At 40.1% G+C, this 16,352-nt stretch overlaps 2 protein-coding genes across 4 annotated transcripts in view; one reads left to right on the forward strand and one right to left on the reverse strand.

Moving 5' to 3' along the window:
* The window catches only part of Capza1 (capping actin protein of muscle Z-line subunit alpha 1), a 48,138-nt gene extending 37,342 nt beyond the window's left edge, over positions 1–10,796 (reverse strand). The window contains exon 1 of the mRNA XM_034499573.2: positions 10,615–10,796. Within this exon, the coding sequence (XP_034355464.1) occupies positions 10,615–10,653 (39 nt within the window). The 5' untranslated portion in view covers positions 10,654–10,796. The remainder of the gene's footprint in view (positions 1–10,614) is intronic.
* Positions 10,797–11,017: 221 nt separating this feature from the next.
* The window catches only part of St7l (suppression of tumorigenicity 7 like), a 61,979-nt gene continuing 56,644 nt past the window's right edge, over positions 11,018–16,352 (forward strand). The window contains exons 1-2 of one of the 3 annotated variants that reach the window (XM_034499571.2): positions 11,018–11,154; positions 14,074–14,156. In XM_034499571.2, the coding sequence (XP_034355462.1) occupies position 11,154; positions 14,074–14,156 (84 nt within the window). In that variant the 5' untranslated portion in view covers positions 11,018–11,153. Of the gene's footprint in view, positions 11,155–11,296; positions 11,586–14,073; positions 14,157–16,352 lie in introns of those variants that run through there. The other 2 variants (XM_034499569.2, XM_034499572.2) reach the window with 2 other exon arrangements.

The raw sequence follows: 16,352 nt of genomic DNA on the forward strand, positions 1-16,352 counted from the left end.
ATATACTATTTATTGCATAATAAACATAATAGTTTAAAATTATAATTTCTGATGTGCCTACAATAGGTGGGGGAAAAAAATCTAGCCTCTTTTGTATTCATCAGTATTATTTCATTTTATGACTAGTTTCTTCAATTTAGCAAATATGAGTGCCTGAAGGAAATGGATTTAATATTCTGATGAATCAAACTACTTAGCATAACAGGTGAGAATTATGATTTGAATCATAGTATATGGTTCACTGTTTCTTCGTTCTATAAGAATCATCAGAATCTTAATAAAAATAAATTCCTGACCACTGATCTCCAGAAATTCTGACTCAATAGATCTAGGACAGTACCTAGAAATTTGCTTTTGAAAGAATCACCAGAAATAATATTGTAGGCAAGAACTGTTTTAAGCAGCTGTCACAGCACAAAGCTTTTTTTTTCTCAAAAAGATTTATTTATGTGTATGAGTATTTTGCTATGTGTGTACAACAACACATGCGTGCCTGATGTCCACAGCAGAAAGTTCTTAAGGGAGCCAGTCTCCTTGGCCTTGTCATGGGGATTTCCATCATCTTTCAGCTTCTAAAGCCATGATTCTCAAAGAGTTTTTAGCACATTTTATGAAATAATTTTTGGTGGCATGCTTAAAGAAGGTCAAAAGGCCACTACCTTGATTTAACAAATTATGATGCTACCAGAGAATCTGGCTGTCACACCAGCTGTGTAGGTATCAACTTTAGGGCTGTGCCATCAGCACAACTGCTCAGCATCTATCTACCACCTACATAGGAAGCCAAGGTCCGTCCTAAGGAGAATACAAGCTCTGAAAGCAGAGTGCCAACATTGTATCCATTCTACTGATAACTAGTTCTGCAGAGTTGTTTTATTTTTTTATAGTTTCATTTTACTCCTAGAAATGTTTGAACAAGAATGCATATTTATAAAGGACTTAACAGGTTATCTCAGTACAATATAATTCACAAGGCAAAGTCTGTCCATTTAAAAACATCCACCACCTTTCTTTGATACAGCCTTCTTGCTTTTATGTTAAACTATGCCTTCCACAGTAATATCTGGTTCACTCAGATAACTACTGTATCTCACAATGACTTCAAATTTGCATGTACAAGCAGTAGTAAAGATAAATTTTAGATACTGCTCAAAACTGAGTAATATAACTGTGAAGAATTTATAGTAACCCAGCTGGAAAGGAAGGCAAGGCTGGAGGCAGAAAGAACAATTAAACATGCTGTAAGTAAAGGGGGCTAGAGAGATGTCTCAGCAGCTGAGAGTACATACTGCTCTTGCAGATCTGAGCTCACTTCCCAGCTCACAACTGACTGTAACTCCAACTGCATGGGATCATGGTATCCAACTCCTTCAGGACTTTCAGGGAACCTACACTCAAGTGCGCATACCTCCCTTGCTTCCCACATATACATACACACAATTTTTAAAATTAATGATGAAAATAAGTCAAAAAATGTTAAAGAGCCTGGAGGGGTGATGTATACCTTTAATCCTAGCATTCTGAAGGCAGGCAAATCTGTGAATTTGAAGCCAGCCTGATATACATAGCAAGTTCCCAGAACAGCCAGGGCTACATAATAGACAGAATCTGTCTCAAAAAACGAAAATAAGTAAGTAGTTCTCATGAAGGGAGGTAGATTTCTGTAAGTTGAAAGACAGCCTGGGCTACAAAACATAAACAAAAGGGCAGGGGGGATGGCTCAGTGGGAAAGAGCATTTGCTGGCAAGCCTGATACCTCAAGGTCAATCTCTGTAACTCAAACAGTGGAAGGAGAAACCAACATCTTGTAAATTTTCTCCTCTGATTTATGGGGCAACACACACACACACACACACACACACACACACACAGAGAGAGAGAGAGAGAGAGAGAGAGAGAGAGAGAGAGAGAGAGAGAGAGAGAGAGAGATTGATTAAAAAACAAAACACTAAAAAAATGACTGGGGATATATAACTCAGTGGTGAAGTGCTTGCTAAACATAGACATACAATGAAAAATATGACTTTGGGCCAGGACAGGGAAGTAGGCTCAGATATTTTGGTCATAAGCCCTTAGAAACAGTGATCACGGGAGTGTTCACGGAATTTTGTTTATTGTCCTGCTTTTTCTTTGACTATTTGTGTTTATTGTCTTGCTTGTTCCTTGACTATTTGCATCTATTGTATTGTTAATTCCTCAACCTAGAACAGACCTTAATACTAGCATGTAATTATAATGGTATAAAAGCAAAAAGGAGGAGGGGGGATGGGGTTTTCTAGGGAAGGGAAATGGGGAAAGGGGATGACATCTGAAATGTAAATAAATAAAATATCCAAAAAAAAAAAATTATTGGAACAGCTAGAACAGATTAAGGTAGTGCTCATGGCATCCTTGAGCACATCATAAAAACAGCCAGGCAGCGGTGGCGCACGCCTTTAATCCCAGCACTTGGGAGGCAGAGGCAGGCGGATTTCTGAGTTCGAGGCCAGCCTGGTCTACAGAGTGAGTTCCAAGACAGCCAGGAGTACACACTGAAACCCTATCTCAAAAGACAAAAAAAAAAATACTCCAATCACCATTCTCTGGCTCTCTATTTAATGGTGTCAAGTTGTATGCTGCCATTATCTCTACTACAAAATGATGAAATCAGGTAGTATGTGTGGGATAGGGAGGAGTAATTACCAGAATTTGGGCAATGTTGTTTATTTTCAATATCCAAAAATATGAACTCAATAAACTTATATATTTATTTTTGCAAAAGGGAAAAAAAAAAAGAAAGAGAAAAAGGCCTCCAAAGCAAACAACAGTACAGGGATGTGGACAGGTTGAGTGAAATGTAAGGTAGGGTGTGGTAGTGAATGCCTATAATCCCAAACGTTTGGTGTGGTAGTTAGCTATTACCACAACATGGACGTTTGAATAAAAGTGGCTCCAATAGGCTCATAAGGCACTGTTATTAGGAGTGGCCTTGTTGGAGTAAGTGTAGCTTTGTCTTTTTTTGGAGGTGTGTCACTAGTGGGTAGGCTTTGAGATCTCAGAAGTTATCATTGTCACTTCCTGCTGCCTTCTGGTCAAAGATGGAGAACTCTCAGCTGCCTCTTCAGCACCAAGTCTGCCTGCTTGCTACCATGCTTGCTACCATGACAATAATACTAGATTAAGCCTCTGAAGTGTAAGCCAGCCCCAATTAAATGTTTTCTTTTATAAGAGTTGCTATGGTCAAGGTGTTTCTTCATAGTAATAGAAAACCTAACTAGGGCTGGAGAGATGGCTCAGCAGTTAAGAGTGCTGACTACTCTTCCAGAGGTCTTGAGTTCAATTCCCAGCAACCACATGGTGGCTCACTACCATCTCTAACTGGATTCGAAGCCCTCTTCTGGTGTGTCTGAAGATAGTGACAGTGTACTCATATATATAAAATAAATAAACCAAAAAAAAAAAAAAAAAAAAAAAAAAAAAAAAAAAAAAAAGGAAGGAAGGAAAGAAGGAAGGAAGAAAGGAAAAAGAAAACCTAACTAAGACAAGGCAAGAGGATCATCCTTCCTATAAATTTGGGCTCCAAGCCAGCCTGGCTACATGAGACTACATCTCCAAAAAAACGAAAGCAAAAACAAAGGAAAAAGGGTCTCTTTGTGCTGGATATAATTTGGTAGTAGCATGCTTTCTTAGCATTCGCAAGGCCCTGTGTTCAAGTCCCAGTACTGAAAAATGGTATTTTGTGTTCTTCTGCAAGTAAGAGAATAATGGACAGATGGGTAGAAACACATTCCAGAGAATGCTCTAATGAGGATAAGGCAGACAAGCTTAAGGAATAGCTTTGCAACCTAGAACTCCACTTGGCTTAGGCTAAACAAAACACATGTATGGTGTTTTGTTTAAAATAGGATCTCACTATGTAGCCCTTGCTGACCTTGAAATTGCTATGTAAACTGGTCTGACTTTGAACTTACAAAGATCTCCCCACCTCTAGCTTCACAGTGCTGTGATTAAAGGTATTCACTACTATGTTCAGCCTACATACACTCCTTTAATACCTACAGACTTGGCAACCTTAAACCCTTAACCGGAATGCGCGCTAAGTATATGTACTTCCCTTTCTTCTAACAGCCCACCTAGCAACCTTCTGGGCAACCAGGACTCTCACTCACTCCAAGTGAGTTTCTCTCCCCTTGGCAAATCATCAAAAACTCCCCTTTCAGGTAGGGAAGATAGGAAATTGATCTGACCTAACTAGTTTTGGGTGTGTTTCCAATAAAGTAAATGGTAACCTTTAAGTAAACTTTTGGGAAAAATCTCCTATTTACCATCTTATGACTAAAAATAATTCAGCCAAAAAAAAAAAGGAATAATTAGGCATAAGTATGAATAAAATCTAAAGTATCATGGGATGGGACATGCCAGTGTCCAAAGACTTACATAATCCAAGCCTGTCAATCAATCAAACAGGAAATCACTTGGCTCCAGCCCTTAGTACCCAAATTCCTCCCTCCTTTAGAAACCATAAAAGCATCCCTAGGCAGTAACCTGGAGCCCTTGAGTATTTTCACTCATGTGGCCAGCTGTAAAGAGTGACTGTATTTCTTTCTGATCTGTATGACAGTTTCATTTTTTAATTAAGTTTCTTTTTTAACTATAAATCTTTTCAATTCCTCTTTTGTCTTCACTATTACGACTAGTTTCCTCTATCTAGGGTTTTCTTTTTTTCTTTTTTTCTTTTTTTTTTTTTTTTTTTTGGTTTTTTGAGACAGGGTTTCTCTGTGTAGTCCTGGCTGTCCTGGAACAACTCACTCTGTAGACCAGGCTGGCCTCGAACTCAGAAATCCGCCTGCCTCTGCCTCTCGAGGGCTGGGATTAAAGATGTGCGCCACCACCACCCGGGGTTTTCATTTTCATGATCCAAATAAGGAGTTTATTTATTTATTTTTGGCAAAGAGATGTAAGAAATTTATACATTGGACAAAGGAAAGCACAAAGAATGCCTGGTTGTATGTCTCTTTTTATTAAGCTCTAAAGAAAAGGACTCATATCAAACAAAGTAAATACTTCCCTTAGGGTCTTTGCAAGGCTCCTTGCAGGTACACATACACAGTCGCAGTGGCATACGCGAGGTGTGCAGCTTTATGAGATCTATTAGGAAAACCCTGCTGGGATTTGTCGGGGAGCCGGGGGCTGAATGTTCCCAGCAGTGGCACAGCAGAGCACCAGTAACGGCAGCAAGTGCTCAGACATAAAGATATACAAACAGGCATTCAAACCATAGACTATCAGAAAGTGTACTTTATAAGATCCAAGAGAGAACTATAGGAATCAGTCAAGTCAGTAAACTATACTATCTATGTTCTTGGTATTGTGCTAAGCAATAAATAAAAAGGCATGATCCCAATTACCAAAAAACTAACTCTGCTTGTTATCAGAAGAAGCACAGGAATGAAGACAATCTAAAAACCTTTGGAATATTTTGATGTTTCAATTTTTAAAAGAAAGATCTCCCTCTTCCTTTTTTGTTTTGTTTTTCCAGAGAGGGCTTCTCTGTGTAGTCCTGGCTGTCCTGAAACTCCCTCTGTGGGCCAGGCTGGCCTTGATCTCATGTAGATCCACCTGCCTCTGACTCTGGAGTGCTGGGACTAAAGGTGTGCCTAGTGCTGGGTTTTAACTTACAATTCACAGGAAATAGTACAGTACCAAATGAATGGCCTGCATTTTGTGACTAATAACACTTCCCCATTAAGCACCAAGGCTGGTTCCAATGAAACAGTTCACCATTCTAAAAGAAATCATAATAAACCTATAGTCACGTGGATTGTATCTGTTTAGATTTTGTTTTCTGATTCAGGATTTTGTAATGAATTATAAGACTTCTATCATCAGTAGAACTAACTAAAGGGCATGAAGATGAAAATGATAAAATGAATGTTAACTGATGACTTCTTAGAAAGTCATCAGTGTAAGTAAGATCAGAGTTTAACTTCATCCTACAAGGATTTAACTCATCTAGTAAAGTATATAATTGAGGATATCCAGCCTAAAAGTAGATTTTAACAAGCTCTAACAACGCTCTTAAATCCCAGCTTCTACTTACAAGATTTAAAAACTATTGCTATTATTAAATTAGGAAGAGAGTGTGCATCTGTCAAAGCACATGTGTGATGTCAGAGGACAGCCCTGTGAGGTCCTTTCTCTCCTTTCATTTACATGTGTTCCAGACAGTGAACTCAGGCACCAGGTCTACCCAGCAAGTATCATTACTCACTGAGCACTGCTCACTGCCCTATTTGTACTGTTTACATCTCTACTACATAGTTTGATAAACTTGTCTAGGAAGAGGAGGAAGAAGAACGTGTAAATTACAGTTTACACTTGTAATTCCAGCATTCTGGAGGCTGAGACAGGTTGGCAGTTCAAGGGCAGCCTTGGTTACGTAACCAATTCTAGACTAGCCTGAGCTACATACTATAAGATCTTGCTTTAAAAACAGAACAAAGCAATTAAACAAAAAAGCTTTTTTAAAAAAGTCCTTAAGCTAGGTGTGATGTGTGATAGCCACATGCTTATAACCCCAGCATCCTAGGAAGCTGGAACAGGAGTATCCAGAGAGTGGGAGGAGACTATGAGCTACAGAGTGAGACTGTTTCAAAACCCAAACACCCAATGGAACAAACAAAACAAAAACCAAACAAACTCTTACAATAAATGACACTACTGTCTAAATTAAAATCATACAGATCCACTTCTCAGTATTTTAAAGGTATATGCACATATTTTATTTATAGGGTTAAAAAGGAAAATCATGCTAATTAGTTTTGTTCAATCCTAGAAGAATTCTTTTCACATTGTTAGAAACAAATAAACAGAACATTAAAAGAACAACAACAACAAATCAATGCTGAATCATGAAATAAAGAAAACAGGTGAGGCACCTCACACCTCAAACTTCCTAATCAGGCTATCTTGGTCTTGGTAAGCATTTGGAACTAAGTTAACAGAAAGCATAAGTACCTGGAATAGTTTCCAGAAACTCAACTAGAAGCACTTATCTGTCCGTTACTACACTTTTCACTTCCTGATTTGTTTAGACAGTTCATTCTGACCATTTCAGGTAAAGATGAGAAGTGGGGAAAAAAAAACCCTTCTTCTTTAAAAGTGATAAAAGCTTTAGCAGCTGGTGATAAAAATGTTTTACTTGCTTTTATAGAAATGCTTGAGAGAAATCAAAGGCCTCAAATGCCAAACTTATGTCAGGGCTTAATGCTTTCACAAAACATACAAAGATTATTAAATTATTCCCTTTTGCATCACACCACACATACTTCAAACAAAACAGAACAATAACAAAACATACCTATCCGGAATCAAAGCTGAAGTCTTCAACAAGAAAGAAGAAATGAAAATTTTGGCTTTCTTTCAAGAATTCAAAGTAGAAGCTAATGCTCAAATATCCCACAGAACCAGGGACTGGTCCAAGGGACTCTGTAGATGCCAGTGAGTGCTCTAACACTGACTGACCTACATATCCAATCCATCTCCCACCTCCCTTCCATTTTCTGAGACAGTCTGGCCACGCTTTCCAGGCTGTACTTCAATTTGCTCTGTACCCTGGACAGACCTTGTATTTTTCTATCCTCTTACCTCGGCTTCCTAAGCAACCAGGATGATAGACCTGGGTCACCAGGCCAGGAAAGATTTCTAAGATCAGTTTGTACTGCTTAGATGGTGGCTCACAACTATAAGCCTGACACTAAGGACCTCAAGACAAAAGCGTCACTGGGAGTTATGTCTGGGCTACATAGTGAATTCCAGATCAGCTTGAGATACAGAATTTGGACTGTTTCAATAAATCAAAATAAGTAAACAAACAAATAATTACTGCAAATATCCCATCGGGGTTACTTGCTTATAAATCCCAAGACATTCAAATCAGTAAAATCTTTTCTCAAAACACACACACACACACACACACACACACACACACACACACCACCCCCAAACCTTTTATTTTTTGAGAAAGGATCTCATTCATGTAGCCTAGGATGGGCATGAATTCCTAATCCTCTTTGCCTTTATCTCCCAAGAGCTGAAATTATTATAGACAGGCATCACTAGGACCAGCTTTCCCCCCTAGCTTTTAAATTTCTGTTAAAATCAATCTAAAGATTAGAAGGAAAAGCAGGCAAGTAGGTAAGAAGCTCAAAAAAAATCAAGAAGCCCTTTCTTTTCCTTCTTTTTGAGTCAAGGTTTCTCTGTACAGCCCTGGCTCACTCTGTAGATCAGGCTAGCCTCAGACTCACAGAAATCCACCTGCTTCTGCCACCCAAGTGCTGGAATTAAAAATGTGTACCAGCACCACAACCACACCCAGCAACCCTTTCTTTCTACTCATAGATTTAGAGAAGTATGAATGTGTCTGTTAGCTCTGAGGAAAGGAATCTAATAAAACCACAGGAATCTCACGTAACTAGGGTCTCTCTATGTAGTCCCAGAACTCACTATGTAGACAAGGCTGGCCTCAAACTCAGATCTACCTGCTTTTACCTCCTGAGGGTTTAGATTAAAGGCATTCACCACCATGCCTGACTCAAATCATAAGGATTTTTACTGTATCATTACACATTATCTACACCAATAAAGACAATGTAGTTAATTAAAAAAAAAAAAAAAAAAAAAAAACAACACCTCTATTAAACCCAGAATTGTGGGAGAGGCAGGAGGACAAATTGGGATCAGTCCAGTCTACAGAGCAAATTCCAGACCAGCTAGCTACACATCAAGAATCTGTCTCAAAATACAAAACAAAAAAAGCTCTTTACTAAAATTGGAATGAAATTTATCAGAAATTTGGGGGCAGATTTACTAGTTATGACTGGCTTGTCTTATTATTATTAAAACTGAGCAATATAGTTAAGTGTAATGGCATGCACCCATGACAGCAGTATTTGAGAGACAGGCACGCAGGTTGGGGTCATTCTTGGCTGTATAGTGAGATGTTTACATGAGCCACACAAGACCCAGTCTCAAGAAAAGGAATAAAATTTCCCTCTAACTTAATGTTCTGTTAACCAAAAGAATTTGCTTTAGAATAAAATGTTGTCATAGTTTTCTTTCCAGTGGTAGTTTTGATTTCCTAGGTCTTTAACATTTATAATGCTCAATGTCCAAATAAGAGAAACCAACACTAAAGTGTTATCTGGTGGCTTTTTAGTTTCTGTCCCGCTGATGCTGAAATTCAAACACAGGATGCTGCACATGTTAAGTACTCTACCCACAAACTGCCATCCTGGACCCTGTTAAGTGGTTTATAAAGGTGTGAAGCACCCTTTTCAGCCTTTAAAGGCAGTGGCTCATTCACACACAGGTGTATGTTAAGTTATTCTTTTTGGAGAAGTGATCAAAAATAGTCTGTTCCCCCCCCAACAATCTCCAATTTTTTTTTCTATTGTAAGAACCCAGGCAGATTTTATAGAACACTGGAGGGCACATACTTTGTAACAGTCACTGTAGGAAACAAAAGACATTCTTGTCCCATTAGTAGTTATCTAGTGAGACAATACTACCTTCTAGCTACCCTAGGATTCTGTGTTTACTGAAAAACCAGGCATTTCTTTCCTTTTTGGACAAACTGTTTAGCAAATGTATGTTGTTGTCAGAAAAAGTTACCCTATCAGATTTGGAATACGATCTTGTATTTAAAACACCTTTAAAGATCTAAATACATAAATGACATTCTGACAAACGCAGCTATAAAGCACCATAGTAGGTCATCAAAAAAGGGTTGGATGTTTCATCCAAACTCTTAAATATGAGGTTTATTTACTACATAACCTTTCTGGAGTTGAAAAAATTCTGCTAGCTATTTTTCACTGTTTAACAGGAAGTTAAAGAAAACTACTTTGAAAAAAATTGTAGTTAAGATTAAGACAGAAGGGACGGAGTCACCTTGGGGTTAAACGTGCCCACAAGAGAGCATAAGCAGGAATAAAGGTGCTGGTCAAATTCTTAAGCAAATCCCTTGCGGTTTACTGATTCATTTTTATCCAATTAGTTTAGTCGTCAGGAGTTGAGAAAAGATGAGGGTGTGTAGTTAGGTGGACAGACAAGACCAGAGGACCTCTTCCTGACAAGGAGTCCTGACAGCAAAATCACTTCCTGAGGAAGGAGGAGCAAAAGGGAAGTTAAGGAGGCCACTCTGATCAGGAAGTGACTCGTTCTAAACTAACCCCAATCGTACCTATAAATGGGGGGATGGGGTGAGCCCCAACAGTCAAAGGCGGTAAAATAACTGCTGCCTGACACATCCGGACATCACCTTCACCTCCTCTCTTAAATTACAGAAAAGAGTCTACAGTTAAAAGTCAATCAGGCAAAGTGTCTCCTCTTTTGAAGGAAGGTTGTGCTTGGTCCGGAACGAAAAGAAGAGTTGAGGATTGGGGGACTGGGGCCACCGTGAGACAAACGAAAGCTCCTTTAAGGAAGGAAGTGTCCCGGGTGAAGAGGGAATATGCCAGTGCCGGGAAACAACCTTCTTTTTCCTGGGGACACCGCCAGACTTCTCACTGCTGCCGGTTCGGACCCCTGGGCCTCGTCGGGGGAGGAAGTAAAAAAGAGAGGCGGACCCCTTACCTTCTCCTCATCCGACACCCGATCCTCGAAGTCGGCCATCTTGGCTGCTCTGGCCCAGCCCGGCGGGCCGGCGCGAGGCAGGCCGGGAAGGAAGCTGAGTGGTGGAATCACCGAGGGGGCCGTCGGAAGGACCCGCCCGGAAGCTCCGGCCAAGAGGGCGCCATGTCAGTTCCGCGCGGGCGTGACAGCCAAGAGTGGGAGCACTCAAGGAAGTCGGCTTTCCCCTTAAGACTTTGCAGTCTTAACGTCTTTCTCACTGAGTTTCAGTCACTTTGCCATTCGTCCTGGAATGCTTGGTGGCGTGTCTCGACTGTCCGTGGCGCCTGGGCTCCCTCTGGTCACATAGCAGTTGCTACACCTATAAGTTTTCCTGATCCCGTTGGTCTCGTAGGCCGCCGAGTCCAGTGCACTAAGAGCTGCTCGGCTCTAGGAGACATCAATACTTTTCCGACCCCGGCACAGGGCGAAAGGTGACCCTCAACCACGTACGGAACCAAAACCACTTCCCTCCAGCGCCACATTGAGTCCGTTTCCTGCAGAGTAAGTGCCACCATCGGATCCTTCCCCGCCCTCCTAGAGGACCAGGTAGCCCCTCAGTTAGCCACCGCGCTCTGCCACCTTCCAGATCTCCGTCCAATTCCCCAGGACTCAGCCCAGACAGAGGCCAGCTTCAAGTCCGCCACTATCCCAGGATTCCCAACTCCGGGTTTCCGGCCCTTCTCCCCTCCCAGGTCCCGGCGCCTGCCGGAGCCGCAAGATGGCGGAGGGAGACTACTTCGCGGAAGCCGCGCGGGCTGTGGGGTGTCCCCATGCACCTGTTCCTGGCTTGAGCCTAGGCCCGCCGCTGGGCTGGAAAGAGCGGCTGAAGGCCGGGCTGGCGAACTCTGGGTCCACACTGTGGTTCCTGGCGGGGCTGGGTCTACTTTACGCTCTGAGGGTCCCGCTGAGGCTGTGTGACAACGTGACAGCGGGTGAGAGGCCCAAACCTCCTGGACAGTCGGGGACAAGCGCCAAAGATCAGAGATTCTCGGGGAGTCATGGAGGGCTTTGCAGAAGGAAATTGGTGTTGCATGCTCCAGTGGGTTTATTTTTTTCTCTTGGGCCACAACAACCCGGCAGCTGATTGTTAAACCTGTGCTGCAGTTTACCGGCCCCTCCCTAGGGCTCTGAAGGTTCGCCCTCTCTGTTCTGTCTACTTACCACGAGAAAAGCTACCTGACACGCCGCAAGCTTCAGGTAGTAAGACAGAAGAGAGCATTCCCAGATATGTACACACAATTTATATACATTCTAATCGTTTTCAGGGCCCCTTGAAAAATCGTACCTTTGAGTCTCCAGCTGCCTAACTTAAAGAACCCACACCCAGAAAACCAAGATAAGCATATCTGTCAAACAAGATAGAAAATGCTATGATTTTAGTGAACCATTACTTTTATTGTAAGATAGTTAAATTAAGAAATGTTTTTCTTAATTTATATTTAGAAATGTTCGTAATATTTGTATTCTTCAGAATTTATCCTGAGTTAGTAAGATAGTACAGGAAAGGGAGAGGAGAGAGAAGCACAGATAACCGTAGGTTTAGTATTTTCCTTCGGCAGTTGTACAATGTAATGTAGCTTGAGCTAGAGATAAAAACTTGTAAGCAGTGTTGACCCATGCGGATTCTGCAAATACTATTCCCTCGCCATAGGTAGGATGAAAAGATGGGGCCCTGGACCTTTTGTGGTGTTATTGCAGTATTTCTTTCTGCAGCCTCAAAAGAAGATGTAAATGTTTCTGTTAGATATCGACTCTGTTAATTTTTCTGTCCTTTGAGAAGGGAGTGGTCTCCCTTTTCGTTCTTTGAGATGACATGAAAGACCATAGGATAATGTAAAATGCTTTGGGTATTTTAGAGGATAGGTACCGCATATTGTTTAATTTGTCTGTAATAGATCGATGAAGTGCTTAATGGTAATTTGTGTGCTCATTAAAATGCTTTTCATTGAGTTTGTCATTTATTTTTCTACTTCTTGTTGCTTTGAGGCCAGGATGTAGCCAAGACTGACCTTGAGCTCCTGATCCCTTGAGCCACTTCTTAAGTGGTGGATTTAGAGGCATATACTAGCTAGCCTGGCTTTAAAAATTGTTTTTATACACCGTCTCTCCTTATAGTCCAGGATATCCCGGAACTGGAGACCTTCCTGTCTCAGCCTCCAGAATGTTAGCATTGCGGGTTTGAAATATCAAGCCTGCTAACTCTGGTTTATTGTCTATGTTTTAACTACACGTACCGTTCAGATGAAAGCAGTTGACTATTACAGATTTTTGTTTCTTTTGTTGGAATAATTGTCTTAGGGTTTTACTGCTGTGAACAGACACCATGACCAAGGCAAGTCTTATAAAGGACAACATTTAATTGGGACTGGCTTACAAATTCAGAGGTTCAGTCCATCATCAAGGTGAGAACAGGGTAACATCTAGGCAGGCATGATGCAGGCAGCACTGAGAGTTCTACATCTTCATCTGAAGATGAACTCAAAATTGGGGCTGGGGATATAGCTTGGTTGATAGAGTACTTTCCTAGCATACAGGAAACCATGGGCTCCAATCCATAACACCTGGAAACCAAGAATGCTGGTACATGCTTGTGATCCCAGTACTTGGGAGGTAGATACGGATATATCAGTTGTTCAAGGTCATCCTCAGTTACATAGTAAGTTTGAGACCAGCCTGGACTATATTAGATCATGTTGTGAAAGTACATTCAGCTTTCTATCCTTATATATTTGCTAAAATTCTAGTCTGACTTAAGCTTGTATTTTAGATTTTCAGAAAAGCAGGCTAAATTATCTCACTGTGACTTAATTTTCTTTTTTCTTTCCTAGATATTGATCCTAGGGCCTTGTACACTCTTATTTTTATTTACTTCTTATTTAACTAAACAACAGTGTAAAACCCAACTTAATACATGAGAAGATTCTTAGGATGGAACAATGGAGACTTAAAGTCACTTTTGTTTTAATAACTTTTCAAATGAATTTCACTTTAGGTATTGATGTAGATAATTACTGACTTAGGGCAGTCAGCGTAGAATTTTTGATCTTTTCGATGGTGGAAAGCTGTCTGCATTCAATAGAACTTTTGGATTTTGATCTTTTCCCAAGCTATCATGATCTCTATGATAACTGGGCAGCAGTAGTAAACCACTGCTTCCCACTTGCATTCATACAAAGTGGAGAGTAAACAACCAGTGCTATCCATGGCATTGTGTTGCTAAGTAATGGCAGCTGGAAGGGTAGAGATGTAGCCTACATTTTTTACTTGCAGTTTTTCAATCTACAGGCTTATTTGAACATAACCTCATCATAAGCCAAGTTTCTTTACTGCTTACCACCATCCATTAAAACATACTCGCATGATTGCAATGTACTTCAAATTTGTACTTTGTAAAAACTTTAATGTTTTCTCTTTTAACAGTGACAGGGTTTTTAAGTTCACTGACACCCAAGTTCTATGTGGCACTTACAGGGACATCTTCTTTGATATCTGGACTAATATTTGTAAGTAGTTTCTATTTTCTTCACCTATATTTTGATACTCATTTAAAGATTGTTTATGTAATTACAAATCTATAAGTATTTGTTAGGAATTCCAAAATGTGTTTGATAGTTGGGAAAAGTTACCTAGAGAAACAAGTTTGAGAAATACCATGTTTCCTTATCCTCTTTTAGAGAGAGTGGTAGTATTTATTACATGTTAGGTTTCTTTTTGAGGTAGGGTCTCATTATGTAGTCTAAGCTGGCCTTTAACCCAAGGTGGTTCTCCTGCCTCTACCTCTGAGTGATGGGATTACAGGGATGAGTTACCATGCCTGACTTCATTTATTACATATTAAAAACTTGTATACAGGATGGCAGATGGTCAGCAGGTGAAGGTACCAAGCCTGACTGATGACTTGAGTTTAGTCTCTTGGACACATATGGTGAGAAGAGAGAACCAGCTCCTACAAGTCCTCCGATGGCCACTCCTGAGTGCCTGCACACTCAACACATAAGTGTAATGATAAAAAACAAAATACCCTGCATACTCTAATCAGGCAAAGGTTGGTTGAGATGGGTTAGAAGTTTAATGATCAAAGAGCTTACATTAGTATTTCAAAATGGATGAGGGACCAGAGAGATGGCTTAGTCAGTAAAATGCTTGCCATGTAAACATGAAGAGCTGGATTCAGTTCCCCGGCACTCACATAGAAGGTTAGGAATACTTGCATGCCTTTTATTCTAGCTCTGGGAGCTGGAGACAAGAGTGTCCCTGGGACTTGATGCCAGCTAAACCAGCCAAATGAGTCAGCTCCAGGTTTAGTGAAAGACCTTATCTCAGAAAGTAAGGTAGAAAGTGACTGAAGAGACCTGTGACCTACACACACATGTTCATTACACATGTACAAATATGTAAACATAATCCTTCACACAGAAATTAATGTTATCAATTTTTTTCCATTTTTCAAATGGTTTCAAGAGAATTTGAATGTACAGAATTTATTACTTTAGAAACAGGATCTCCTGTAAGCTAGTTGGCTTGAACTTATTCTGTAGTTCAGGCAGCCTTGACTGCCTGGTCCTCCTCCTTTTGCTATTGTGCAGTGCTGAGACTGGGAACTTAGGGCCTGTCTATACTAGGTAAGCACTTAACAACTAAACTACTTCTCTAGCCCCTGAATATACAGGCTTTATATATAAAATCTTTCAATATTTTAATTTTGATACCATTGAGCAGACTATAACTTATGTCTGGAATTTAGCATTCACTTACTCTAAGGCCCAAATGTTTTAAAATGCAGAGTTTGTATTTATGAGTAAGCCACAGAGATACAATGAAGTAAATATCCTGAATATCTGTTTATGGGAAAATAATAGTATTCATTTCACAGAACTGTAGGAACTAAATGAGATAATACATGTAAAAGTTTATAATGTGAAGACTCAAGGAGCACTTACTGACTTTTGGCTGTTATTCTGAGAAGTCTCACAATAAGGGACCACATTTGACTTTAACTCAGTTTTTGCTTCAATAAGATACTACTGTTCATTTCAAAAATATTTTTAAAATATGTTCTTCATTGACATCTCTAGGTTCTAATGTTTCTGATTGTATACTTTGGGAAAATTCTGCTACAGATAATAGTATTAAATATTTATCATGCCATTTTTTTTTTCTGTTCTTTTTTCTCATCTGTAGGTGGTGCTATACAGCTTTAGTAGAAATTGGAGTATTTTGATTTTTTTTGTTTTGGGGGTTTTTTGTTTGTGAGTTTTTTTTTTTTTTTGTTTTGTTTTTCATTTGTTTTGGTTTTTTTTGAGACAGAGTTTTTCTGTGTAGCTTTGATTGTCCTGGAACTTACTCTGTAGACCGGGCTGGCCTTGAACTCATAAGCGTTCTGCCTGCTTCTGCCTCCCAAGTTCTAGGATTAAAGGCATGTACCACCACTGACAGCTATAATATTGGGGCTATTTTTTCTCTTTCTCTTTTGATTTTTTGAGACAGGGTTTCTCCGTGTAGCCTTAGCTATCCTGGAACTCACTCTGTAGACCAGGCTGGCCTTGAACTCAGAGATCTACCTGCCTTGATCTCCTGAGTGCTAGGGTTAAAGGCGTGAACCACCACCACCATTACCTGGGTCTTTGACCTTTTTTTAATCTTTGAGATAAAGTTTCAAAATCCAAAGAATTTAGTTTGTATTTATGAGTAAGCCACAG

This window comes from Arvicanthis niloticus, chromosome 4 (genome assembly GCF_011762505.2).
Source record: "Arvicanthis niloticus isolate mArvNil1 chromosome 4, mArvNil1.pat.X, whole genome shotgun sequence".
In the NCBI taxonomy this organism is placed as follows: domain Eukaryota; kingdom Metazoa; phylum Chordata; class Mammalia; order Rodentia; family Muridae; genus Arvicanthis; species Arvicanthis niloticus.